Consider the following 26,760-nt stretch of genomic DNA (forward strand, 5'->3'; position numbering starts at 1 on the left):
GGCTCGAAGTGCGTGCACCCGCTTTGGTTCCTCTTCACCCAATAACCGGGCTCAAGGGGCCTTGCTGTCATTCTCTTCTGTTTCCCTGGAGACTCTTCTCCCTATTTTCTAGATCAGGGGTCAGCAAACCTTTCCTGCAAAGGGCCAGAACAGTAAATGTTCTGGGATTTACAGGTCGTAACCAGTCAACTCTCCAACTATTCAACTCTGCTGGTGTAGTGAAAAAGCAACCATAGACAACACGTAAACAAACGAGCCTGGTTGTGTTCCAATAAACTTTTATTTTTTTAGATACTTACATTTCATGTAATTTTCACCTGCCACAGAATATTATTCTTTTGAATTTTTTCAACTATTAAAAGTAAAAACTCTTCTAGCTTGTGGGCCTTACAAAAAAAAGGCAGTGGGCCATATTTGGCTGTGGGGCGTAGTTTGCAGACCCCGGTTCTAGATGGATAAACAAAGAGCCTAGGGACCAGAGCTGCTGCTCACATATCAAGATAGAGACAGGCAGGATCAGACGTGTGAGTCCCTGATACCAAGGTGGCAGGTGTGGTCAGGGAGCTGAGAATTCATTATTTGTCTCATTCTTGGTCCAGTTACACACAGAAATGGCCTCTGGAGTTACAAGACCAGGAGATCAGGCCAGGCACCAGGGAGAGGAGAAGAGGATGGCTGGCAGTGCTGGAGCTAGAGTCCTGGGAAAGGGTCCTCTCCCGTCTCAGGGTGGGAGCTGGGACAGATGCAGGTGCAGGATTTCCTCTGCCCGCTTCAGGTACTCAGCCGCCTTCTTCTTCACACCCTCCCGGCGGGCAGGTGATGGGTCACCTGTGAAGACAGAATGGCTCAGCGGAGGCACCTGGGTTCAGAACCCCTGGTCTAGCCCCTTACAGTTCAAAGCATCACCATGTGTCTTTCCTGCTCCCTGGGAGGCAGATATATTTTCCCCATTTTACAAATAAAACTGAGGCCACAAGAGGTAAAGAAACAGCCCAAGGTTATACAATTGGTCAGTGAGGAGCAATTCTGATCCTTGACTTGCTTGTTTTTTACTTTCCTCTCCCTTCACTGCACCATCCAGTACCCCAGGCCTGACCCTCCACCCTCCAGTCCCGCTCACCAGGAACTCCCTGAAGCAGGATGTGCACACCATCCCGGTAGCCCTGCAAAGCTGCAGGGTAGGCGCCTGCCTTCTCATCCCGTAGGGCCTGGGTGATGAGCTCTGTGGCTTCGCTCAGATAGGCAGGGGCGGGCCCTCCTTCCTCGTCCTCTTCCTCCGCCTGCCCTCCCGGCTCCCAGGGTTCCTGGTCCAGTCTTTCAGATTCTGCCTCCAATGCTGCCAGCTCACCCATGTGGGTAGGACTGGGGCCTACACCTTCTGCAATCAGATATGGAGGACTCAAGCCAGACTGGACCTCCTATTCCCAGGGCCTGCTGCCCATCCCCAGACCTCTCTTGCCCACCAACCTGTCCTGGGTTCTTCAGTGCCTGAGCAATCCAAAAGCCACTTGTACATAGCACACTAGCCATGATCTATTTGATTGGTGGAGTTCGTGTACTTTGGTAAAAACAGCCATACCTCCCTAATTCATTGTTTCCCTTTCCTTCTTTCTTTTTCTTTCTTTCCTCCTTTCTTTCTTTCCTCCTTTCTTTCCTCCTTTCTTTCTTTCTTTCAAGGTATAATTGATTTACAATATTATATAAGTTTCAGATGTACAATGTAGCCTAATTCTTTCTTTAGGTACACATTAACATTAGTTTGCAAGCTCTGGGTCAGTGGTTCTACTTCCGTCCTGACTACGCTTGACCTATAAATCCAAGAATTTCCTCCATAAAGTTTAACTGAAGGATGCTAGACCAACTATGCCAGGTCAAGGGTAGAAATGCTCCAAGCCTTGTAATCTTAGAATAATGGATCCAGAAAATCTCAAGGCTTTTTTAAGGTCTTACAATTTCAGCTGAGGCCCCCAAATGTGAAGACAGTGGGTGGTAGGTATTCGCACATTCCAGAGAGAAGGGCTCTTATATCCTCTAAGACTGGCAAAGAGATGGTTAAAGATGCCCTCCATAGCTTACACAAAAGAAGGCTAGAGATTTGGTGAATCTTTGATGAAAGGGCCTTTGAAGGGAAGGTGCAGGACTAGGAACCACCACTGCACACCACCGGCCTGGAGAGGGAAGGGTGGGCCTCTCTCCAACCCTATCCAAGGGACTCCATGTGGAGACCAGGGGCCTCTTACAGGAAGGGGAGGTGACATCTCACTTCCCAGCTGGACTACAGCCCTCCCTGTGTTGCTAATGGAGCAGAAGATGGAAGAGTTCTTGGGACGCCCTAGTACTTGAGCTCAAGAGCCTGGTGTACATGCTGAGAGAGAGACGAGCGCCAGCTCCTCGCCTGGAGAATTCCGATGGTGAAAGGCTGGCTGGAGGTGCCCACAAAGTGGGGCAAGGGTAGGAGGCAGCATCTGAGTGAAGTGCACTTCCAGACCTGGTGTGGGCAAGGATTTAGGAGTTTGTCCGTGGGCCAAGGGAATGTCTTATGGGAGCTGCCTTTGAGGAGTCTTGACAGGCTCCTGCCCAAGCATCTGGGCACTGGGTACCCCAGGGGGCTTGGCTGGGGCAAGGCAGAGTATCTGGATGCCCGCCTACCTGTGGCCGGTTCATCAGCCATGGTGACACCACTCTTGCCTTTCCCCTCCAGTCCCTTCTTTCCCTTCCCCAGCGCTGGGAGCGGGGTGGTGGGGGGAAGAACAAGAAGAGTAAAAGGACAGTCCTCACACCCTTGTTCACCATGGCCAAGGGCAGTCAGGCCTGAGCTGGTGGGAACGTGGATGGGAGAAAAGTGGATGGGAGACTGAGGTCCTGATTTGGATCAGACCCCAGAAAGCTAAGGGCCTGCCCAAGAGGTCACCAAGGGAAGCCAACAAAATGGGCTTAAAAAGACTGCTGCGGAATCCAAAATGAAACTGCTGCATGATGATCCGGAAGTGCAATCAGCCACTTCAATACCCCAGTTGCAGTAACAGCATAAACTTGGAGAATTTTAAAACGGAAAGACCCCGTGTCTCAGAGCCTGGGATGGTCAAGTCCCTGATCTGACAAGGAGCTCAGGACCAGGGCCTCCATGGGGGGCCTTCCACCTCTGGTGCCTTCACATGTCAGTGGCTGCTCCAGGGGCCTCCTCTGCTGTCCTCGGAGCCCAGACCTCCCCTCCCTTGACCAACAGGGCCTCTTGGCAGAAGATCTACAGCCAGACCCCAAGCTAGCCAGGAAACCCCACCTCGGGCTTCCAGCAAAGGAACTGAAACCCTCCCGGGGCACGGTGACACCCTGCTGGTTCCACAGCTTTCTCGGGGAGAAGATGCCATGGTGGGAAGTGGCTCACTTCCTCCGTGGTTGCTCACTGTACAGGACCGTCCAGCTTGCCAGCGCGGGGGAAGGGGCACTGCTTCTAATTCTCACCAAGGCTGCCTTTCGCCCACAGGGGCCGCCTTTCTCAGATTTACACGGGCAAGGCGCAGGCCAGCCAGTGGCTGTGCCCGCCTCTGCCTCCCTACCCCTAAGGACCTCCTGCCCAGCTCCCCCCCTCGCCCCACCCCTCACTTGTCCCAACTTGTTACCTTCCTTGGAGAAGGGGTCAAAGAGGGCAAGCTCAGCCTCGGTGAGGGGGCCTCGGCCAGGGGAACTGGACGCCTCCTCGGTGCTCCCACAGTTAAAGAGGAGATCCAGGGCCTCCTGGGCAGGGCTGGATGGCAGGGGGTCCACTGAGGAACAGATCATTGGGGACATTCATGCCTGCTTTTATTATTTCCCAGCTTTCAAAATGTAATTACCCTCTCACTGTATCCTTTCAGCAACCACAGGCATAGATAAGCCCGTTCTTAGGGTTTGTGCCCATTTTACAGATTAAGAAGCTAAAGCCCAGAGAAGGAAAATGACCTGTGCAGAGTTCCTCAGCAGGACGGTGGTAGAGGAGCTGGGAAACACCCCAGGCTTTTCACTGAGGAGGGAGTGGTCCCCACCCCCCATATACACATGCTCTGGGCCCTCCAGCCCTGGCTCCTTCTCCCACCCCATGTACCTGGCACCTCCAACTCCTCGAGGCCCCTCCTCTCTGCGGGGAGCGGCTGGGGCAACCAGGGCTCATGAGGCTGCACCCGGGGTTCATCAGGGGGCGGTGTGGGGATCAGAGGGGGTGGCAGGATATGCACGTCTCTGGACATCTCGGAGGGCCGTGTCACCTCCCCACCCTTCAGGAGAGAAAGACCAGCCAGGGGGAGTCACAGGGTGCAGCCTGGTGGGCAGGTAAGCTTCCCAGGTGCGGGGGACGGGGGAAGAGCAGGTACACATACCCGGAAGAACTCCTTGAGTTGGGGGCTGTTGTTGAGTGCGGGGATGTGCACAGTAAAGCGAAGCAAGTCCTCGGCCCCCTTTCGCCGCTCCTCGATCACCGAGGCTTCAAACCGGCCTGCACCCACCAGGACAAGGGGCAGGGAGAGAACAGTGACCCACAAGGGCATCTGGCCCCCAGGACACTTTTCCTGGTCTGAGGAGCCCACTGCCCCCCTCCCCATTCTCCTAGGAATCTTTCTTGGCTCCGCCTGGGGTGAGGGTCTTGCAAGGAGGGACCAATCTCCCTACTCATCCATCTACCAGATGTTTGTTGAGCACCTACTATGTGCTAGGTTCAGAAGGTGAATGAGAGAGAAGCAAGGTCTCTGCCCTCATGCGTATCACATCCCAGACAGGGGGAAGCAGGCAACCAACAAGAAACAAATAATTACAGGTGGTTTTGATGTATTAGGGAGGAAAGTAAGACTTAGAGAGGGGAGGTGACTCACCCAAGGTCACACAGCAAGTAGAACCATTTTTACAGTTTCACTGTTCTGGTCTAGGTATCATGCAGAGTTATTTAACTCTGGGCTAGTTATCATGCTGTCAGGGTGGGTAGCCTGCTGTACTTCCCATTACCTGGCATAATCTGCCAGGAACGAGCTTTCACCTTGCTACAAAAGAACATCTCCTGTGAGTCTAGAGATACACGTAACAAGGAATATGAGCCTCACATATAATTTACTATTTTCTAGAAGCCACCTATTTTCTTTTTTTTGGCCGTGCTGCACCAGCTTGTGGGATCTTAGTTCCCCGACCAGGGCTCGAACCCGGGACCACAGCAGTGAAAGTGCCAAGTCCTAACCACTGGACCACCAGGGAATTCCCGAGAAGCCACATTTTACAAAAGTAAAAAGAAACAGGTTAATTTTAATTATACACTCTATTTAACCCAGTATATCCAAAATATTCTCATTTGAACATGTAATCAATATGCAAATTACTGAGATAGTTTACATTCTTTTTTCAGTGTGTATTCGACCAGACAGCACATCTCAGTTCAGACTAGCCACATCTCTGGTGCTCCTCAACCACAGGTGGTCCGTGGCTGCTATTTCTGGACAAGCGCAGGTCTAGAGGAAACACTGGCTTGTGGCTTGGAGTTCAGGTTCTGCCACTTACAGGTCAAGCCCCTTCATCTCCCTGAGCCTCAGTTTCCTCATCTTGAAAATGGGGCTAATGAGAACAGGAATGTTAAAGGGCTCGACACACAATAAGGGCAGAGCAGTTTCCCCATCTGTCAAATGAGGCCATCTGTCTCTAAGGGCCCTTCCAGCTGCCTGAAACACGTCTTTGCCAGGAGTTTCAGGGTCCCTCTATCCAGCCCTCACCAGCAGGGGTCCCCTTTGCTCAATGCCCTCTCCATCTTTGGCCTGAAAGCTGGGATCACGACTCACCAAACACCTGGGCGCGGGGGAAGGCAGGGAACTCCTCCAGGCGGCGGAAGAGGTTGCGGTGGGTATAGGCCAGGTCTCCATGCAGCTTTCGAAAGTCACTGTACCGCTTCCAGACCACCACCTAAGAGGGACACGTGACTTGACAGGGCTGAACAACGGTAGGAAGCGGCCTTCCCCACCCCCAGCCTGGCCCCACACTGTGTGTGCATTAGGGCACAGCACCTCCTCCTCCCAGGGCCAGCGAGGAAGGGGGGCTGGTCTCCTGGCAGAGTTACCCCCGTCCCTTTACTGTTTCCAGATCTGGAATTGCGAAATGGTCCCTTCCTCCCAGGAGGCTCACCTCTTTGACATCCTCCGGGTCCCTCTTTGAGATGAACTGAGGAAGAAAGTTAAGAACCAGTGAGACCAGAGATTGACATCGCAGACACCCCATCACCCTGTAAAATCGGAGCCACCTCCTAGCCACCTTCAGAGGGGCAGAGCGCTTTGGCCAGTGGTATCAAGGTGTCCTGGCTTTAAGGCTTTGAGTGTAACTTTTAGCAGTTTTTCTACCATGCACCTTAGTTTCTTCATCTGTCAAATTGTTACCGGTCCTTGGACTCTTTAATCAACAGAAATTGATGAGGCCAGCTGAGAAATTCAGGCAATGCTTCATTGGGACCTAAGGCTTTACTGGTTTGGGATGGAAAACAAGTTAACATGTGCCCTTATCCGCTGTCTCCGAGGAGGGCTGACTGTGTCCTTAAATGGGGTGAGGGCAGGGGCGGATCAGTGGGTTGGGCTGGAGGGGTGGCTTAGGTGGTCTGTCCACCCCCTTGGTGGTGCTGTGTGCAGGGAGCATGCGCAGTACCCTGCTTCTGCTCCAGGCACCTCAGAAGCGGCAACTGGTTTGTGGTCTTTTTGTATCTTATTGTTCATAATTGCCTAGACTTTGCAGGCACGCAGTTACTTTTAGCCCCTTATAGTTTCTTTGTTTTCTGTTTGTCGAGGTGCAAGTGCAAGCACTCCAGTAAAGGGTCCCAGGCCCCAGCCTGTCTCAAAATGGGAGGCTCCATCCCTAAAGGCCTGTCTAGAGGACTCCAGCCTCAGCCCAACTTTTATCTCAGTTCCTTCAAAGGGTCAAGTCCCTGCATCTCCTTCTGAAACCAAAGAACCCCAAGTTCTCTAACGAATGAGGTTCTGTCCCAGGAGCCATTTCTCCCTTAAAGGAGGAAGCCTGTGTGTGTGAACACTCCCGGACATAGAAGAAACCCTCACTAGGGTTGTGACCCAAGAAGAGCAGACTGGTGTCTGAGGTGGAAAAAAAGACTCCATTTGCATTATGTTACGTTCATAATAATTAAAAAAAAAAAAATCCTACAGCTTGAAGTAACTTTGACAGTTTTCAAAACATCTGTTCATTATCCTAGACCCCAGGGAGGCAGACATGATTCACATGCCCATTTAAAAGATGAGGAAGTAGAGGCTCAGAGAGGGAACATGACCTGTGGAGGGACTGCTAGCACTGAAACCCTGGACTTTGCTTTTCACAACAGACTTGCCTAAAATATTTTGGATAAAAGAAACTATATTTAAAAACCATTGAGGAGGACTTCCCTGGTGGCACAGTGGTTAAGAATCCGCCTGCCAATGCAGGGGACACGGGTTTGATCCCTGGCCCGGATAGATCCCACATGCCACGGAACAACTAAGCCCGCGCGCCACAGCTACTGAAGCCTGTGCACCTAGAGCCCGTGCTCTGCAATGAGAGAAGCCACCACAATGAGAAGCCAGCGCACTGCAACGAAGAGTAGCCCCCGCTCACCACGACTGGAGAAAGCCTGCGCACAGCAACAAAGACTCAACGCAGCCAAAAATACAAACAAATAAATAAATTTCTAAATCACTTTGGAAGTCTCTACATTTTTGCTTCACTTTAATAGTCATTAATGCACCAGTTTAATATTTGCCTACTTCAAAATTGTAAAAGTACAAAAATCTTACAGTGAAAAATCTTCCCCAGGCAGTTCTTGTATATCATTCTACAGATACTCTGTTATACTGTTTGTTTTTAATTCTTTTCATGATTTCTTCCATCTTTATATATGCTTATAACGTTGTTACTGCTTCATACATCAACTTTAGTCTTTATCTATTGACTTCCTGCTGTGTGAAGAGACTTACTCCTTAATTTCTTTTGACCTGTATGAATTTTTAGTCATCCACAAGCATTATTTATTTTAAAATTAAAAGTAATTCAACTCCTTAAAGGGCTTTTATGTAAATATCAAACAAACCAATAGACAAAACTTACTCCAAGAGATTGGAGAACTAACCAGTATTTGAGTTGAGCCAGAGTTTTCATGTTAACTTAAATTCGCAGCCTGACGGATAGATGCCACGCGTTGCGCGTGGTCACCCACACCTCACAGTCTGGGCACTGCCGTCACGCCCTTTTAAAAGGGCAGCGCCCTCCTATGGCCCCGCCCCTTGATGGCTAAAGAAGTAAACTAAGGCCCTACCGGCACCTCCCCTTAAAGGGGAAATCCATTTCTGTCGTCTAAAATGGGAGCTTCCAGCAGCGTCTTGCCTTAACGTAAAACACGGCCCCCCTCTTGTTAAAAGGGCAAAGTCCCCGCTGGGCCCCACCTCACCTGCGCCGTCACTTTGTACTCTGTGTAGCCCTTTGGGTGGGTCCGGGGTTCGGAGACCTTGTAGTGCCGGAGGAAGTCGTCCTTCGCCTGGCGGGACATGGCAATCAAGCTGGAGCAGAGCTGACCGCCGGCTTCCGCCTCCTCCACGCCGCCCCCGCCCCTGCCCCTGCCCCTGCCCCTCCAGGTCAGTCTCCGCCGGCCACAGCCTCTCCCGGGCCTGCGCCTTTCGTCCTCGGGCCCAGGGAGCTGGTCGCAAGTGACAGTGCAATTCTCGGCCAGGGCGCTTGGCCAAGGGAGCGTCTAAAAAGTCCTCGGTTGTTGGTAAAGCAGGAACTAAGTGATTTGAGAATAAGGATTGGGGAGGTTGGATCAACTCATGTCTGCTTAGAGATAAGCCCACCCCATGCGATCGTAAACCCTCATCACATATCTCCAAATGACTTCTCCTTTGCTTCCCAATTCCCTTCTTTCATCCATCCACCCAACTTTTATTGTGTTCAGTATGTGCCAGACATTGCCAAGTTATTTCCCTGTCTCCTTCCCGAGGATTCTCTAAATTCACGTTTTCTGGAAAGGTGGGGGGAGCAAAAAGAACTCCAGAGAAGCACAATGGTATCATAGGTTCTGAAGTCACATGTCTTACTAGCTGCAAGAGATTCCCTTAACTACTCGAGCCTCAGTTTGTCATCTCTAGAATGGGGATGTTTATAATAGAACCTACTGCAGTGGATATTTCTTTTTCCTTTGTTGATCTGTCCAGCGTTCACCCTGCCTCTTTCTGTTAGCACCATAGCACCAGATCTTTAGAGGTAGTTCGCTAGTATGTGCAGCCCTCCAGCCTCTTAGTCCAGAATCCAAAGGTGCCAGCCCCTTTCCTTGCCCCAGGTCCCAAGTGGGGGCGGGGGACTCCCTCCTGAAGCCTTGAATCTTGAGTGAGGGACAGAAGGCACAGTGCCTGGCAAGGGGACTAAGTTGTTCCTTGAGTACAGTGCTGGCTGCGGGTTTGGCCGCCCAGCCTTTGGAGCACTCTGTTTTCTAAGCCTGGATGTCCGACCTCCATCGAGATGCCATGAGTTCCCAGTATCCTTCCAAGAGAGGCTTTTTCTGCTAAAGGCTGTAATCTGTGTCTGGGCAAACCATCCAGGACCCTGACTGATACCGCTGAAACCGAGTGGGGCCTGGGCACAGAGGCCTCCTTTTGTCCACCATTTCTTAGAGGCAAGACTCCAGCCTCCATGACCTTCCCTGAGTTCCAAAGGGCGGATTTGAACAGTTGCTAATCAAGGGAGGAGCAGCCAAGAAACCCCCTGAGGCGAGATTAAAGGGACCAGAGAAGCCCATCGAGATTGAGATGACCACCTGAGATTAGCCTGCTCACGCCCTTGTCAGAGACCCGACCTTTGAACCACCGTTATAAAACCCTCCATCAAATCCTCTGGGGTCGGGGCACATAGTTTTTCGAGACAGAAGCCCGGTGTGTTCCCCTTTGCCTGGCAAAGCAATAAAGCTATCCTTTTCTACTTCACCCAAAACCCTGTCTCCGGGATTTGATTCGGCGCCGGTGTACAGAGAGGCCGAGCTTTCGGTAACACCACCACCACCAGGGTTCGAAGCTTGAATGCAGTAGCTGGGTGAAGTGCTCATGGCTACTCTTGTTACTGGAACTCAGATGAGTGGGCGCTGTAACTCCAGAAAGAAACACAAAGCAAACTCCCAAATCAGACTCCTGGGAGCAGGGAAAGAGGGGAGTACATCCAGGAGGTGTTTGGGAGAAGGTTGGGATGGAGTGGTGTCCCCTCCCACAGCCCACACCAGGGCACCTCTGAAGACCCCTTTAGACCTCCGCTCCTGGTCTTCAGAGTTCTCTCAGCAGGGCTGTGCCTCCAAGTTCCCTTCTTGCCCATCATTCCCTCCCCTCCCTTGCCCAGATGAGTGAGTCAACCCAGATCAGTGGATGGCTGAGTTCACATTGATTGGATCTGCTTGAACTCCTACTGGTTCAAATAATGATAATTATAGCTGACATACAGCGCTTATGACACACAAGGAACACACCCATTTGGTCCTCCTCCCAACCCTAGGAGGTAGGTGACACTATCTTTAACCCAGATGGGGAAACTGAGGTACAGGCAGGTTAAGCAACTTGCTCAGCGTCAGTCAGTGAGTGGCAGAGCCAGGGTTTGGCTCTGGAGACTGGGTGTCCGCTCACTGCAGGGATGGAACCTTGGGGACCACAGTGCCAGTCTTGCACAGAGGACAGGGCAAGCGGTTCTAAATTTCTACACTAAAGGACAGTTTATGTTCTAAGGCTGTCCACCCAACATCCATTTCCCTTCTTCCACGAGGGATCCTAGTGGCAGTCTACGAGTAAATCAGTATCTCTTCCTCGCTTTTCCCTTGGGAAAACTGACCTTCCCTCATGAACACATTAGGCTCCCTCTATCTGGCACTTGAATTTCAAGCAGAGAAACAAAACCAGAATACAATTGAATATTACTCAGTCATAAAAAGGAATGAAATTGGGTCATTTGTAGAGACGTGGATGGACCTGGAGACTGTCATACAGAGTGAAATAAGTCAGAAAGAGAAAAACAAGTCTCATATATTAACGCATATATGTGGAATCTACAAAAATGGTACAGATGAACCAGTTTGCAAGGCAAAAATAGAGACCCAGACGTAGAGAACAAACGTATGGACACAAGGGGGGAAAGGGTGGGGATGAATTGGAAGATTGGGACTGACATATATACACTAATATGTATAAAATAGATTAACTACTGAGAACCTGCTGTATAGCACAGAGAACTCTACTCAAGGCTCTGTGGTAACCTAAATGGGAAGGAGATCCAAAAAGGAGGGGATAGATGTATACATATAGCTGATTCACTTTGCTGTACAGCAAAAACTAACACAACATTGAAAAGCAACTATACCCAAATTAAAAAAAAAAAAAAGAAAACAGGTTAGTAGGGTGTAGTGGCTAAGCATGCTGGGTCCAAATCCCAGCCCCCCTGCTTCCTAGCTGGGTGGCTTTGAGTAAGTCACGTAAACTTCTGGAGGCTCAGTTCTTACACAGATGGGGACACTAAGAGTCTGTCCTGCTTGGGGCTGTTCTTCAATGTGACGGTAAGTGAGAGTGCTTCAAACCGAACTCTACAGAGTAAGCCCCTCCGCCCCCCGCTGGTAGGACCACAGCAGGGGGCCCTGTGAAAACATCCGTCTATCTTGCCACCTGGATGGGGGCCCTGGCATCCCCCCCACCAGTTCCCATTCTTTCCCAGCTTCAGAGAGTGCCCTTTAGCCTTCAGGGAAGGCCCCTTCCCAGCTCTGCTCTTGGCGAGCTAACCTGGCTTGATGTCCACATCCTTCACCAGAGACCTTACCCCTCCATGCTTCCCAAGAGCCCTTGCTCTGCTTTCCTTTATTCTTCCTGTAATTACCTCTACTTGAACCAATGCTGCCTCACAGGGCTGTGCAGGTTGTCCACTGCACATGGGTTCCTGGCTGCAGTGGGAAGCTGGGAGCTGAAATTCAGTCCATGTTCCATTCAATAAGCTGTGAGCACAAAGGAAACCATAAACAAGACCAAAAGACAACCATCAGAATGGGAGAAAATATTTGCAAATGAAGCAACTGACAAAGGATTAATCTCCAAGATCTACAAGCAGCTCATGCAGCTCAATAACAAAAAAAACGAACACCCAATCCAAAAATGGGCAGAAGACCTAAACAGACATTTCTCCAAAGAAGATATACAGATTGCCAACAGACACATGAAAGAATGCTCAACATCATTAATCATTAGAGAAATGCAAATCAAAACTACAGTGAGATATCATCTCACACCGGTCAGAATGGCCATCATCAAAAAATCTAGAAACAATAAATGCTGGAGAGGGTGTGGAGGAAAGGGAACACTCTTGCACTGTTGGTGGGAATGTAAGTTGATACAGCCACTATGGAGAACAGTATGGAGGCTCCTTAAAAAACTAAAAATAGAACTACCATACGACCCAGCAATCCCACTACTGGGCATACACCCTGAGAAAACCATAATTCAAAAAGAGTCATGTACCACAATGTTCATTGCAGCTCTACTTACAACAGCCAGGACATGGAAGCAACCTAAGTGTCCATCGACAGATGAATGGATAAAGAAGATGTGGGCCATATATACAATGGAATATTACTCAGCCATAAAAAGAAATGAAATGGAGGTATTTATAATGAGGTGGATGGAGTTAGAGTCTGTCATACAGAGTGAAGTAAGTCAGAAAGAGAAAAACAAATACAGTATGCTAACACATATATATAGAATCTAAGGAAAAAAAAAAAAAGGTCATGAAGAACCTAGTGGCAAGACGGGAATAAAGACACAGACCTACTAGAGAATGGACTTGAGGATATGGGGAGGGGGAGGGGTGAGATGTGACAGGGTGAGAGAGTGTCATGGACATATATACACTACCAAATGTAAAATAGATAGCTAGTGGGAAGCAGCTGCATAGCACAGGGAGATCAGCTCGGTGCTTTGTGACCACCTAGAGGGGTGGGATGGGGAGGGTGGGAGGGAGGGAGATGCAAGAGGGAAGAGATATGGGAACATATGTATATGTATAACTGATTCACTTTGTTATAAAGCAGAAACTAACACACCATTGTAAAGCAATTATACTTCAATAAAGATGTTTAAAAAAAAAAAAAAAAGCTGTGAGCCCTGATGTGGCAGTGCGTTCCTTTTTTTAATTCATACCCTCTGATGGTAGCAGTTGCTCTAGTAAACTTTCCTCCCATCCTCTAGCCAGAAAACTTCTACTCATCCTTCACTCTCAGCTTTTTTTTAAATTAATTTATTTGGTTGTGTCGGGTCTTAGTTGCAGCCGGGGGGCTCTTTAGTTGCAGCAGGCGGGCTCCTTAGTTGCGGCTCGCAGGCTCCTTAGTTGCAGTTCACTGGCTCCTTAGTTGCGGCATGCATGTGGGATCTAGTTCCTGGACCAGGGATAGAACTCGGGCCCCCTGTATTGGGAGCGCGGAGTCTTAACCACTGCGCCACCCAGGGAAGTCCCAACTCTCAGCTTTCATGTCACCTCCTCTGGGAAGCCCACCTGGACTCTTCCAAATGCAATTACACAGCGCTGTCCTGTGCTTCTATAATTCTTTGCCATCCCTTTGACACAGCGACAGTTAACCCTCTGACTGAAATCATCTGTCCCTTTCCGTCCCCCACTGGACTGTGGGTTCTAGGCAGCCTCTAGAGCTGTTGAATCAACAAATGACTCAGCCAGGAATGGGAGCGAGGAACAATTTATTCTCACAGCTGAGCGAATGGCGAGGCTCACAGCCTCGGTAGCAGCAGAGGCAGGCCCTCCCAGCCCCAGCCCTCTCCTCTTGGTACGGCAGCTGCAAGCAGGCCGGCTCAGGAGCCAGGGTGACAGCCCTCCCGCCATGGGAGCCAGCTGGCCACAGAGCAGCAGTAGCAGCAGCAGGTTACGGGGTGGGCAGGGGGTGTTAGGTGGGCTGGCTGACTCCCGCCCCCCCATGGATGGTGCTTGGTGAGGGCCTGCTGGGGGCGCCTGGACCGTGAGCTGGGGAGCATCTGAGCGGCTCAGTCGGCCATGAAGATGCGGCTAGAGATGTCATCCAGGAGCCAGTCGATGCCGGGCAGCAGGTTCTCCCCAGTGACAGCGCTGCAGCCCTGGATGCACCAGTGGTGGCTGCGGATGGAGTCCAGCTCCAGGGCCTGGGAGGGTAGAAGGTGATGGTGGGCCCCAGCAACCACAGGCCCTGCCCACCCTCAGCCCCTGCCCTCTGCTGGCCCAGGGGAAATGCATGCCTCCCTCAAGGGCCTGCTTTGGGAAGCCTCCCTTGACCCCTGGTGAAGATCTGTCAGGGCCCCAGGGCACCCAGGCTCTCTGTACACTGCCACGCCAGTACTACCCCTTAGTAATAAGATGGCAACAAGGGCTTCTGACATTGTGCTATGGGCCCTACAAATGTCCTCTCATCCATTCCCCCCAAAAGCCCCATAAGCCAGGGACTGTGTTGGCCATTTTACTGAGGAGGAAATCTCAGAGAGGTTAAGCAACCTGCGTAAGGTCACACAGCTAGTAAGTGGCAGAACCTAGATTCTAACCCCACTCTTTCTCATTCTGGTGTTCAAGCTCTAGAATAGGAGTTAAGATGCAACCTGGGGTTACACAGGCCTGTGTTTAAATCCTGGCTTCTCTGCTTACTGGCTGTGTGACCTTGGGTGAGTTACCTAACCTCTCTAAGCTTGCTTCACCATCTGTAGAATGATTATAAGAGTTCCTACCTCATGAGGTTGCTTTGAGAATTGAATGAGTTAATCCATGCAAAGAGCCTGGCACATAGAAAGCACCCACTGCTTGTTGGCTACTGTTATCCTGTGGAATAATCTATTTGCAGGTCTGCCTTCCCCCAGGCTGTGGGACACAACTATATCCTATTAATCACTGAATCTCCAGTATCCCAAATAGGTCCAGCCACGCAGGAGGGGCTAATAAATGTTTTTTAAATAAATTAACAAAGAAACACGTGCCCCTTTTCCTCCGTGAGCCTGCGTCAAGGCCTGGACTCACCTCACGGATAGCATTAGAGGACAGCGCTCCGGGCAGGTCCTGCTTGTTGGCAAAGATGAGGAGGGTCGCTCCAGCCAGGCGCTGGGGAAGAGAAACAGAGGGGGTCAAGGGGGTGGAGGCTCAGAGGGCAGCCTGGCCCCTGCACTAATCACCCAGAGCACCTGGGGTCAGAGATCAACCTGGAAGCTCAGGGGAAGGTCCCGTGGTAGTTGCAAAGGCACAAGCGGAGTGGGTAGTGTGGAGACGGCCTTTGTGTCTAGCCATTTACGGGGTGGAGGGAGCCCTGGGCTGGGCTGGGACCCTGGCTCCAGCCCAATCACCAGCCCAGTGGGCACTTCTCTCCTCCGTGCCTCACATTCCTCTTCCATAAATGGGGAGGGGGTGATGGGTAAGATGCTCCCCAGTTCTAGACTGCTCCGATCTGATGACCTGACATGCGCAAGGAATGCGACTGTCCCAGAGGCTATGGGGTCTATTGGAAATGACCTTTCCCTCTTCCAAGTTCACGTGGCCCTCTAACTGTCCCACTACCCTGACAGGCCGCACTCTCTGCCTGTGATTCCAGTTATTTCCATACATGTGTTTGTGACTGGGAGCTCCTCCATGTGGATGGTGGATCTGGCTCTTAAAAAGGGCCTTGACAGGCCAGGCCAGCGCTGAGCATTCAACAGCCAGGGTCTCACTGGACCTGTTCGACCCCCCTGTTTATGCCAGTTGTCCCTCCATAATTATTAACAGCTCTCTTTTACTCTCAAAAGTGTCCTGGTTTTCAACTAAATGAAGTGTAGTAACCTGGCTCAAACCCTGGAACAGAGAAAGGACATTAGTGGAAAAACTGGTGAAATCCAAACAAAACCTGTAGTTCAGTTAACAGTAACTTACCAATGTTAATTTCTTAGTTTTGACATTTGTATGGCAGTTCTGTAAGATGTTAACATTAAGAGAAGCTAAGTGAAAGCTATATGGGTTATCTTTTTACTATCATTGTAACTTTTCTGTAAATCTAAAATTTTATTTAAAGAAGAGCATTTTGGCCCAGACAATAACTTTTAAGATCGCCATAATTATAATGCCCATCTGAGAGATGAGGCAGTGGAGATTCAGAGAAGTTAAGTGCCTTGCCTGAGGTCACACAGCGAAGAGTCCGACTGCTGAGCCAGGTTCCACTGCCTCCCAAAGCTTCACACACTGGCCTCAAGTCATCCTCCCTGAAGCCCAATTCAAGGTGCAGAAACTGAAGCTCAGGGTGGTGAAGCAGTGACATCGCAGGGACGTCAACTAATGTCTCCATCCACAGTGTCCTGCTCAAGGCACTGTGGGCCTCCCTAGACCAGGTGTACAGGTTGTCTCTGCCTCCACAAGGGTGCTGGACACGTGGTGAGGGCTCAGTGAAGGAACAGACCCCACCTGAGGTGTCCCTCTGGGTTCACGGCCCCCTCAGGGAATCTGCTGAGGAAGGTGTGCACACATCCACATATGCGCACAAAGTACTGGGGCCCGGACACTGGGGAAAGCCCCGCTTCCCCTGCTCAGCCAGGCCTCCTGCCCACCTCCTCCACCAACAGGTTCTGGAGCTCCCGCTGGCAGTCCTGCATGCGCTGGCGGTCGGCGCTGTCCACCACCCAGATGAGGCCGTCGGTGCTCTCAAAGTAGTTCCGCCAGTAGGACCGCAGGGACTTCTGGCCGCCCACATCCCAGATGTTCAGCTTGAATCTGGACAGGGAGGGGGTGGCTGGAGGGTCAGCCTGGCCCCTCGCCTGCCCTCCCTGCCCTGCTCTGGGCGGGCCCCCCCTCGGGGACCCCGCTCACCCTCGGTGCTCCAGGGTCTTGATGTTGAAGCCCAGCGTCGGGGAGATGGTGTCGATGTCTTCCCCATTGAACTTCTTGAGGATGGTTGTTTTGCCAGCATTGTCCAGGCCACTGGGGTGTGCCAGGTTAAGGAGGAGTCCCCATGCTCTGCAGCCTGGTGACATCATCACAGTGCCCCTCTCTTGGGGGACAAATCATTTCCCACCACGTATCAAAATAAGTTGAACACATGCCAGACCCACACGATAAATGTGAAAGTATCAAGAAAGACCTTATCATCTTCTGACCAGAGGCTCCTTCATTCACCCCACGACATATACTGAAGGCCTACTCTGTGCCAGAATACCTCTGGTGCTGGGGGCGGCCTGGAGGCACAGTCCCCACCTCGTGCAGCGCACACCCTAGTGCGGGACAGTTGGCACGGTGCCCACAAGTGAGAAGGAAGGCACTGTCAGAGCCCGGTGAGTGTCAGCACAGTGGAGAGGCTTTCGGAGAGCGCCATCGAGGAGCCCCTTTAGCTCAGCACCAGGGAAGGCCTCTCTGACCGGGTCTCGAGCTGAGGCCCAGACTGCAAGAAGCCAGCTTTTTGAAGGACTGGGGGAAGAGCATTCTAGGCAGAGGGAATAACAAAAAAAAGTATCTGGAGGCAGCCCCCCTTGCCTTTCCTGTTTTTCGAATATTCCAAACCCTTTGCTGCTGAGCGTGCACACGAAATGGGTAAGTTCACCAGCAGGAGAGAACCACCCTCCTCTTTCCTTCGAACACTTAAGGGTCCTTGCAGCTGGGAGGGGGGCGAGAGGACCTCTCCCGAGACCCAGCCGTAGTCCCTGATAACTGGCGGCTGATCATCCCCCTCACCCGCCCCAGCTCCATCAGCCATGCTTCCTTCTCCACTGGATCATTCCCGTCAGCTGACAAGCGGGTGTCTCTCCCACCTACAAGAAGCAAACAACACCCTCTCTTGGTCCTTCTCCCCCTGACTTTTTCCTTTATTTCCTTCCCTTTATAGCAAATCTCAGAACTGTTGTCCATACTCACCCTCTCCAATTTCTGTCCTCCTTCTCTTTCTTGAACCCGTTAGACTTTTGCTCCCACTGCTTCCCCGAAACTGCTCTGGCCAAGGTCAGTCCTTAGAGATGCCATGTTGTTCTCCACTGGCTGGGCAGTCCTCAGCCCTTTTCCTCCTGCTCAATCAGCAGCGCTGACAGAGTCCAGCCCCCTCCTCCACTCCGGGACACGCCCTTGCCTGGCTCTCCTCTGGCCTCCCTGCTCATTCCTCCTCATCTCCCTGACCTCTTGATCTGAGCAGCCTAGGTTCTCTTCCCTGTCCACACTCACTCCCTCAGTGATCTCATCCAGGATCACGGCCTCAAACACCATCTTTATGCTGATGCCTCCGAAATTCACACGTCCCACCCAGCTGCTCCCCTGGACGTTGGTCCCTATATCCAGCTGCCTAGCTGACATTTCTAGGATGTCTCAGAGGCATCTCACATGGCGCAATCTGAGCTCTCATCCTCCCCCCCGAATGTGTTCCCCACGCCCTTCTACCTCTCAGCAAGTGGCTCCTCATTCTTCTAATTGCTCAGGCCAGAAACCTAGGAGTCACACTTGACTTTACACTCCTTCTCACACTCATGTCCAATCCAGCAGCAATTCCTACTGGCCTACTATCAAGACGTCCCTCAACTTCCATCACCTCACTGCTTCCATCGTGATCCAAGCTCCCATAGTATCTCACCTGTGTTACTGCAGTGGCCTAACTAGTCTCAGATCTCACCTCCTCTCTGCACTTCTAAGGAAAAGTCCCCTGCTGTATGGCACAGGGAACACTACTCAGTATTCTGTAATAACCTTTATGGGAAAAGAATCGGAAAAAGAATGGACATATGTAAACGTATAACTGAGTCACTCTGCTGTACACCTGCAACAAACACAATATTGTAAATCAACTCTACTCCAATATAAAATGAAAATTAAATTTTAAAAAAAAAGAAAAAAAAGGAAAAGTCCAGAACCAAAAGGTCCCACGTGAGGTGGCTCTTCCGTCTGACCTCCTGGACAGTCCTTCGAACACACCAGCTGAGTTCCTCCTTGGAGACCCTTACACTTGTTGTTCCCTTTGTTTAAACAATTTTTCCCAGATATCTACATGGTTCATCCCTCACCTCCCTGTCTTTATTCAACTGTTATTTTCTCAGTGTGGCCTTCTTTGACCACCTTATTTAAGCTGCATTATTCTCCGTACATGCTATGCATTTTACTCATTTTGTTAAGGTCTTCCTCCCCTCAGCATTACATAGAATGTCCGTGAAGGTCGGGTTTTTTTGTTTTGCTGTTTTACCCCAGCCCCCAGGACAGTGCCTAGCACACAGTAGGCGCTCAATAAATGCTTACTGCATGAGTGAATTCTCTGTGCCTTTCTCAGAGTTCTTCAAAAACAGACATGATGTAAATATTATTTTTAAGTTATCTGCGCACAGAAATGTCTTCTCTCTGCTAGGGGTGCACCCGAGCCTGGCACAGAGGAGGGCGAACGAGTGCAGATGCCTGCTAATGGGACTCAGAAGGTCAGCGGGGCCCTCGGGCCTGCAAGCCGTCAGCCGCGGGGACACCGACTGGCCGTGAGGCAGGAAAGAGACGCACGGTTGGACCCATGGGCTGAACAACCCGCGGACTCCACACCCCCATCTCCCGGGAGTGAAGGGCGGGGCCCACACGCCCCTGGGATTCCGACCTTGAGGGCGGGGCCGAGGCCTGGCACCCTCCGACAGGGAGAGGAGGCGCCCAGGGCCGATGAGGACAACGGCCCCACGCTCGGGCCAGACCGACGGGTGGTAACGTTCGAGTCACCTCCGGGCCCCACCTCCGCCTACACTGGGACATCTGGTCCGGCCGCTGCTCCTTTACGCCCACACCTTTGGCCTTAGGAACAAAGCCCCCCGGCCCCCCCCCCGCCCGAGCCGGTGGTACGGCCTCCTCCCGGCCACCCGCCAAAAGCTTTGGTAGGGCCCACGTGCGTGACGCACAAAGGGCAGTTGGTATGGGCCGGCCGCACATCCCGCACCCGGTAGGGGGCGCCTGGCACCGCCCACCCGGCGGGGGCCCCCTGCTACCCTCGCGGCTCTGGCATCGGGGAGGATACAGCATGAGCAGTCGCAGCTCCCGCTCTTTCTGCTTCATCTTCTTCAGAATAGTCAGAAGCCCCATGTCCCGGTAGCCCCTTCCCGGCCGCCGTTTCTCCGTAGTCCCGGGACCCCTTTCCCTGCTCCTATTGGCTGTCACGCCCACAGACAGCACAGCCTATTGGCGGGCTCCGCGCTTGGTCCCGCCCTCGCTCCCACGTGACTGTGAAGCTGCCTGGCGGTGCCGCGACGGACGGTCCCTCTAGCGGCGCTGGCGGCTTGTGCGCGGCCACCGGCGTTAACCCTTAGCATCCTGAGGGCTTGGGTGACTAGAGCACCGCCATTCTTTCCTTTCCAGGACCCCAGGCTCGGCTGGGAGCGGAAACTTGAAATTCCTGGGTTGTATCTTGGCTGCGTATAGGGAGTAGGAGTTCTGACTTAGGAGCCAGAACCAAGAGCCGGAAGGATGTTGACGTCACCTTGGGGCCACTGTGAGGCTCAGTTCCTCGGAAGCATGGTCCATATCCTGCTCATCTTGGGACTCGGCATCATCCCAAACCTGCCAGTTACAGGGCTTCCCTACTTTTCCTGGCTCCTGAAATCGTAGAGGGTAGGCCGGGGATTCTCCATCCAGGATGGAAATGGCCTTTAGGGCCCCTTTGGAAATGTGTGGAGGCGTCATTGGATTGTACCAATTACAAGGTAGAGTCCCTGTCGTTTAGAGGTCAGGGGAAAGACTTGCATAAAGAATTGTCCCGCCCAAGATGCTCATTGTTTCTTTATTGAGAAGCACAATTTTCATTTTGCCGATAAGAAGATTGAAGCTCACATGGTGCTTAGCGTGATTGACGTAGTGACTGACATACAGTAGGTGCTCAGTAAATATTTGTGGTTGAACGAATGACTGTGCAAGAGTTTGGTTCTTAACCTTAGCGCTCAAGTCCAGAAAAAGTGAGGAAGCCGAGGCCGGGGACTAGGCAGATTGTAAACACAGAAGGGTGAGCCTTATTGTCTTTTCTTGAGCCCTTCCCCCAGGCCACCACAGGGTAAATGTGAGTAGGCAGCAGAGTAGGCTCTGTCTAATGCTTGGGAAAGAACAGTGAGGCACCAGATAAAGATAATGGCTAATTTCTGTGTCATTTTATAAAGCATTCACATTTTCTGCTTTATCTTCCCCGCAACCCTGAGAGGTTTATTTCCTTTTTGTAGATGTGATAGTGAAGTCCCCAGAATTTAAGGAGCTTGGGCAGCAATTTAAACTCAGGTCTGGTAAACAGGAAAGTGCACTCTTTTTCTGGGTCCCTCCATGGTGTTTGTCTAGAGAGGGAGAGGTCTGGCGTGAGCTGGAGCTCCCATCTTGCAGAAGAAGGTTGCAGACAGATGAGGGCTGGACAGAAGCGGGTGCCTGGCTGGGCCTCCTCCGTCAGCACCATTTGCTCTCCACCAAGTGCACACAAGGGAAGAAAGTGAGCGTAACTCCTCTTCAAAGCCTTTGAGACACAACTAAGATCACAATGTGTTGCCATCCTGCCTCCATGAGTCTATGCTACAGAATTTCTAGCACCAGCACGTGGACCTTTATGACAGGGAAGTTCACTTTGGCATGGTTTGGAACAGCAAGAAATTGGAAAAAATCTAAGTGCCTTCACCGGGGATCAGTTACCTAAGCCAGGGTACCCCTGTGTGGTGGGTTCCATGAAGCCTTTGAGAAAGGTGAAGTACCTGTGTGGAAAGCTGTCCATGCCATAATAAGTGGGAAAAAACCCCGAATTTCAAACCCGTTTTAACATTTAAAATAACAATAACCCCCTAAACAATGTTTTTTCACACTATGGGATACAACCCATTAAGTATATTGTGAAATTATTTTAGTGTCACAAGTTGAAATGTATGAAATTGCCCATATTTGACCATTTTGACGACAAAGATATCAGTTTCATATAGCTAAACTAGTAGCATTAGCAAAAATTAAATAGAATGAACAGAGCAGAAAACATTGCTGCCGGTGCCCGTGAAGAGAAGGTAAGTGGTGTTTGTTGAAACATTTGTTTCAGATACTTACATGGATATAGGTACACGCTGAGTCACAGTCACGAAAGTTTTAAAATTGCTGCAATTCAACTGTTGACTCTGGAGCAGTTTTGAGGGAAACTTAAAATTATTACCATAAGCACTTCTGGATTGTTTTACTTCACTACTACTACTGGCATTGAAATCCTTGCTTAAATGTCAGGCTTTAAAGCCCTGTCCTGTCCAAGCTGTTGTAGCTTCCCAGGGGCTAGAGTAGGATTCCAGTGGACACCAATTTGAAAAACAGCCTCATAGCTTGGTGAAACATTAGGAGACCAGGGGTAACTGTATTGAACTTTTGAATAATGATTGCCAGTAGCTAGAAGTCAAGGGTAGGGGAGTGAGGGTGGAGGGGCTTTTAAGGACCAATGTAGGGGCCTCGTGACAGTATTTTCATTTGCCTCATGGAAAGGGGGAAAGGGTGCTCCCGAGGAAATAAAATCTTTGGGGAATACCTTTGGAAGAAAACTGGGAAAGAAGATCTCTAGAGTTGTAGTTATATATAGCTGTGAATATATATATATATATATATATATTCACAGGAGAGAATCATGAGATTAAAATACCCAAATCCTGACAGCTGTGAAACAGGCGTTTGAAGGGAGAGTTTCTTGGGGCTAAGTAAGTGCATTATAACTTAGGGAAGAGTTCTAGATGCCTTTTGAAAGTGCAAATTTACCCAATGTCTGGGGAGGAAAATATGGCATTATGGTTTTAATTTTAAGAGGTGTAGCCTTTTTGATCCAGACAGTCAATGTATCACCTTTATAATCATAAAGGAAACTTTATTTGTTACTCAGAAACAGCAAGAACAACAAAAAGCCAGGGGAAAAGACCCTGCTTAAGTATAATTGTTGATCATTAAGCATTAGCAAGAAGTATATCTAGAGGCTTCCCTGGTGGCGCAGTGGTTAAGAGTCCGCCTGCCAATGCAGGGGACACGGGTTCGAGCCCTGGTCTGGGAAGATCCCACATGCCACGGAGCAGCTAGGCCCATGAGCCACAACTACTGAGCCTGCGCGTCTGGAGCCTGTGCTCCGCAGCAAGAGAGGCCGCGATAGTGAGAGGCCCGCGCTCTCCGCAACTGGAGAAAGCCCTCGCACAAAAACGAAGACCCAACACAGCCAAGAATAAATAAATAAAATAAAGAATTATTTTTAAAAAAAGTGTATCTAAGTATTTTATTTATTTATTTGTATATATAAATATTTAAGCTTGCTCTAGATGAATTTCCTATTTGATTCTTTTAAACTGTAATGTTCATATGAGGTTGTTTAAAATCAGGTTACGGTTTTGATAAGAGGAATCCTGTTTTTCTCTCTGTTGAAACACATCTGTGATGCAAGTTTTATTTTGGGGACCATATGCATATGACAGAGTCACCAACCAGCACTTGATGGCAGCATACCCAAGTGTAGCTTTCGTCCTACTAATGAGTAAACAACTGGAGGGTTGAATGTACATCCTAATCACTGAACCAGCAACTGCCTACAGAGCACAGTTCTACCCTGGCCTGCTCCTGTACTCCCATCCCTTATCTCCCTATAAGCCTTAAGTATCCAAGGGCCACCCTGTCCCCAGTTCATGTGTACAACGTGCAGTCCAAAGCAGAATGCCTCAAGTGGCAAGTCAGAGTGTTTGAGCACCCTCGTTCTAGGTCTCAGCCCAGCTGCCTCTTGTGGGGGACAGAGGAGGTATCCTCTTCAACTTCCAGATGACGCAATGAGCTGTTATACCCCTGTCATCCTCCTCAGGGCACATGACATCCTCAGGCCTTTCCAGAACCTTAGGAGTGATTAACGATATGAAAATCTGAGCTATTCCAACAACTACATCCACGTCCACCTGACCTGTGCCTTGGCATCCCCAAGAGTAAGGCTGTGCCAGCAGCTTCTTGTCTCTGCAGGGCCTGGCCTGGTGAATGGGGCTGGGGGGAAGGCGTAGTTGCTGTGCCTTCACTCAGCAACCTGAGACGCAGGTACCACACTTATCTCCACTCCACAGGTGAGCCAGGGGCTCCACTCATCCAGATTGCTGCTGCAGCCTCTCCATCTGTTTCCCTGTTCCTCCTCCCCAAGGCAGAGGGACCTTTTAACCTCTGGTCACATCATGTCTGGCCTCTGCTCAAAGCCCTCCACTGGGGACTTCCCCGGTGGTCCAGTGGGTAAGACTCCACGCTCGCAATGCAGAGGGCCTGGGTTCAATCCCTGGTCGGGGAACTAGATGCCGCATGCACGCCGCAACTAAGAGTCTGCATGCTGCAACTGAGTCTACATGCCGCAACTAAGACCCGGTGCAGCCTAAATAAATAAATATTAAAAAAAAAAAAAAGCCCTCCACTGTCTGCTGGGTGCTCCCCGTATCTTTACGTGTTAGAGCCCAAAGGCTTCAGTGACTTACCAGGCCCTGCGTGAGTGGTCCCCATGGCTCTGTGCCCCCATCACCTGTTCCTCCCCTGCTTACCAATTCTGCAGCTGGCCAGTGCCTTAGGGGCCAGCACCCCTAACCCACACCTCCCTGTCACCTCCCTCTTTTCAATTTTTTGCTCAAATGTCCAATGTCTCAAAAAAAATTTTTATTCAGATGTCACAATAAGGCCCAGCCTGACCGCCCTATTTTAGTCTGAAACTGCTCAATCCCCTACCCACATTCCCCAAATCCTTTATTTTGCTCTATATTCCCCCGTGACAGTTAAGGTGTTCTACCAGCCTATATAATTCCCTTAATTTATTACATTTATTCTCCCCCACCCCTCCATCCTCTCTAAAATGGAAGCACCATGAGGGCAGAGAGTTGGATCTTTTTTTTTTTAATTTTATTTATTTATTTATTTTTTAAATTTAATTTTATTTTTTTAAAATTTATTTATTTTTGGCTGTGTTGGGTCTTCGTTTCTGTGTGAGGGCTTTCTCTAGTTGCGGCAAGCGGGGGCCACTCTTCATCGCGGTGCGCGGGCCTCTCACCGTCGCGGCCTCTCTTGTTGCGGAGCACAGGCTCCAGATGCGCAGGCTCAGTAGTTGTGGCTCACGGGCCCAGTTGCTCCGCGGCATGTGGGATCTTCCCAGACCAGGGCTCGAACCCGTGTCCCCTGCATTGGCAGGCAGATTCTCAACCACTGCGCCACCAGGGAAGCCCTTTTTTTTTTTTTAAAGCTGTCTCACAGCACCTAGAACAAGGCCTGCCACATAGTAGATGCTCAATAAATATCCGTTGAGTAAAAGGAACGGGGCAGAGGGTTCATTAACTGCTTTCTAGCTACTCACCCAGCCAGAAAGCAGCAGAACCTCATCAGCCTTGTTCCTAACCACCAGGCTTCTCAGTCCCCAGACCAAGGCAGGCCTGGCCCCCACCGTCTCCTGTGAGATCCCACAGAGGGTAACTCCTAGACCAGGCCCAAACCGAGGCGGGCATCTCATAGGCAGCCCTCCTGCAGGTGTCCAGAGTGGGAGCTGGGGCCTGGAGTGGAAGGCAGGGAAGTGCCAGGTCTCCTGTGCCCACGTGTCCACCCTCAGTTCAATGCTCAGCCCCTGGTTCGGTAAAATGCCCACTCTGTTCTCTCAAATGGCTCAACACCCCCTCAGCCTTGTAGGTGTCCACCTCCCAAGAGGCCTCAGGCTAATCCCAACCTCCAGCCACAGGAAAGGGGCCTTCCGAGGTCAGTTATCACATTCCTTCATTTTCCATAGAGGAAATTGGGCCCCAGAGAGGACACAAGGCTGCCTGAGACCTTGCACTTGGTAGCACCTGAGCTGCAGGTGAACCCAGTTCTCCTGGGACAACTTCCTAGCCGCCTTCTGGCTGGGGCCCCCTCCCGGCTTCAGGAACCCTGGCCCAGGACCCGTGGGAGGCCCCGTCCTCAATGGTGCTTCAGTGAAGTTCAGCAGTCCTGCCCCCTCTGACCCATGGCAGGTTTCTGCCACAGGTGCGAATGTTCCCCGCTCTTCTGAGGGTGCCCTGTGTCCCTGTTATTCCCACTCCAGAGCTGGGAGACGTTAGCTGGATCGGCGAGGAGTAAGATGGGAAGAGCATACCGGAGCTGCAGCAGAACCCCGTCTGCCTGGCTCTGCTTCCTCCCCGCCCTGGGCCAAGTACTCTCCTCTCACTGAGCCTGTTTCCCCAGCTATAAAGCGAGGAGACTGGACGACAATCTCTAGAATCTTCTCACCAGACCGACTGCCAATCCACCTTGCCAAAGCTCTTAGCACCCTTGGTATGAGTCCTGGGCTGGGTCAGCCAAGGCAAGCCCTCTCTTGTCTGTGCTTGTGGGTCACTGGCCACACAGGCTTGGGCTTTATCCCCCATCCCACCCCAGCCCTCCAGGCCCTTGCTCGTGACCCTGGCTGGCCACTTCCCCAAACCAGCCTCTGAGTGAGGCCTTCCTGTCTCTCAGAGCTCTTGTGGGAACCGACACAGAAGCTAAGAAGGGAGAGAGCTGTTTGAGGAGTGGAAAGGCTCCCTCCAGGGCCAGGGTGGTTGTCCTTTCTCTCCAGTGTCCAGGATCTCAGCAGGGTGCCCAGCGTGGACTTCTCCACCATCCAAAGTGGACAGCGGGAATGTGACATCACAAGGAAGGTACAGCCAGGGACACTGGGACAAGAAGGAGATCCCTGGTGACTGCTTTCCATGCATGGTTTCAGTTATCATGACAGCCTATTATACAGACAAGGAAACTGAGGCCCAGAGAAACCAAGGGCCCTGTCCAAGATCACATGGTTAAAAGAGGCAGAGCAAG

General features: G+C 51.0%; 2 protein-coding genes across 5 annotated transcripts; both read right to left on the reverse strand.

The window, feature by feature from the left end:
* Positions 1–257: 257 nt before the first annotated feature.
* Positions 258–8,661, reverse strand: SNX15 (sorting nexin 15). Of its 4 annotated transcripts, none has more exons than XM_007174278.3 (8): positions 8,423–8,655; positions 6,130–6,165; positions 5,790–5,910; positions 4,353–4,468; positions 4,082–4,250; positions 3,621–3,764; positions 1,121–1,378; positions 258–828 (listed from the first exon to the last, which is right to left on the reverse strand). In XM_007174278.3, the coding sequence occupies exons 1-8, from the start codon at positions 8,519–8,521 to the stop codon at positions 722–724; spliced, it is 1,050 nt and encodes a 349-aa protein (XP_007174340.1). In that variant the 5' UTR covers positions 8,522–8,655; the 3' UTR covers positions 258–721. The 4 variants fall into 4 exon arrangements, with proteins under 4 accessions (XP_007174340.1, XP_057409918.1, XP_007174342.1 ...); XM_057553935.1 differs by lacking the exon at positions 8,423–8,655 and adding an exon at positions 8,083–8,175; XM_007174280.3 differs by lacking the exon at positions 1,121–1,378 and having other exon boundaries at positions 8,423–8,661.
* Positions 8,662–13,713: 5,052 nt separating this feature from the next.
* ARL2 (ADP ribosylation factor like GTPase 2) lies at positions 13,714–20,135 on the reverse strand. The gene is made up of 5 exons (XM_007174281.2): positions 19,979–20,135; positions 16,834–16,944; positions 16,575–16,737; positions 15,025–15,105; positions 13,714–14,165 (listed from the first exon to the last, which is right to left on the reverse strand). The coding sequence occupies exons 1-5, from the start codon at positions 20,041–20,043 to the stop codon at positions 14,031–14,033; spliced, it is 555 nt and encodes a 184-aa protein (XP_007174343.2). The 5' UTR covers positions 20,044–20,135; the 3' UTR covers positions 13,714–14,030.
* Between the last annotated feature and the right edge of the window lie 6,625 nt (positions 20,136–26,760).

Source organism: Balaenoptera acutorostrata, chromosome 9, assembly GCF_949987535.1.
Source record: "Balaenoptera acutorostrata chromosome 9, mBalAcu1.1, whole genome shotgun sequence".
Lineage (NCBI taxonomy): Eukaryota > Metazoa > Chordata > Mammalia > Artiodactyla > Balaenopteridae > Balaenoptera > Balaenoptera acutorostrata.

Bases quoted from the DNA above. Each gene is read 5' to 3' on its own strand.
- SNX15 (XM_007174278.3), bottom strand. From the start codon at position 8,521: ATGTCCCGCCAGGCGAAGGACGACTTCCTCCGGCACTACAAGGTCTCC. The intron at 6,166-8,422 runs GTGAGGTGGGGC...TTTCTTCCTCAG, and splicing joins AGTACAAAGTGACGGCGCAG to TTCATCTCAAAGAGGGACCC. The intron at 4,251-4,352 runs GTATGTGTACCT...TCTCTCCTGAAG, and splicing joins AACTCAAGGAGTTCTTCCGG to GGTGGGGAGGTGACACGGCC.
- ARL2 (XM_007174281.2), bottom strand. From the start codon at position 20,043: ATGGGGCTTCTGACTATTCTGAAGAAGATGAAGCAGAAAGAGCGGGAG. The intron at 16,738-16,833 runs GTGAGCGGGGTC...CTCCCTGTCCAG, and splicing joins AAGACCCTGGAGCACCGAGG to ATTCAAGCTGAACATCTGGG. The intron at 15,106-16,574 runs GTGGGCAGGAGG...TCTCTTCCCCAG, and splicing joins AGAACCTGTTGGTGGAGGAG to CGCCTGGCTGGAGCGACCCT.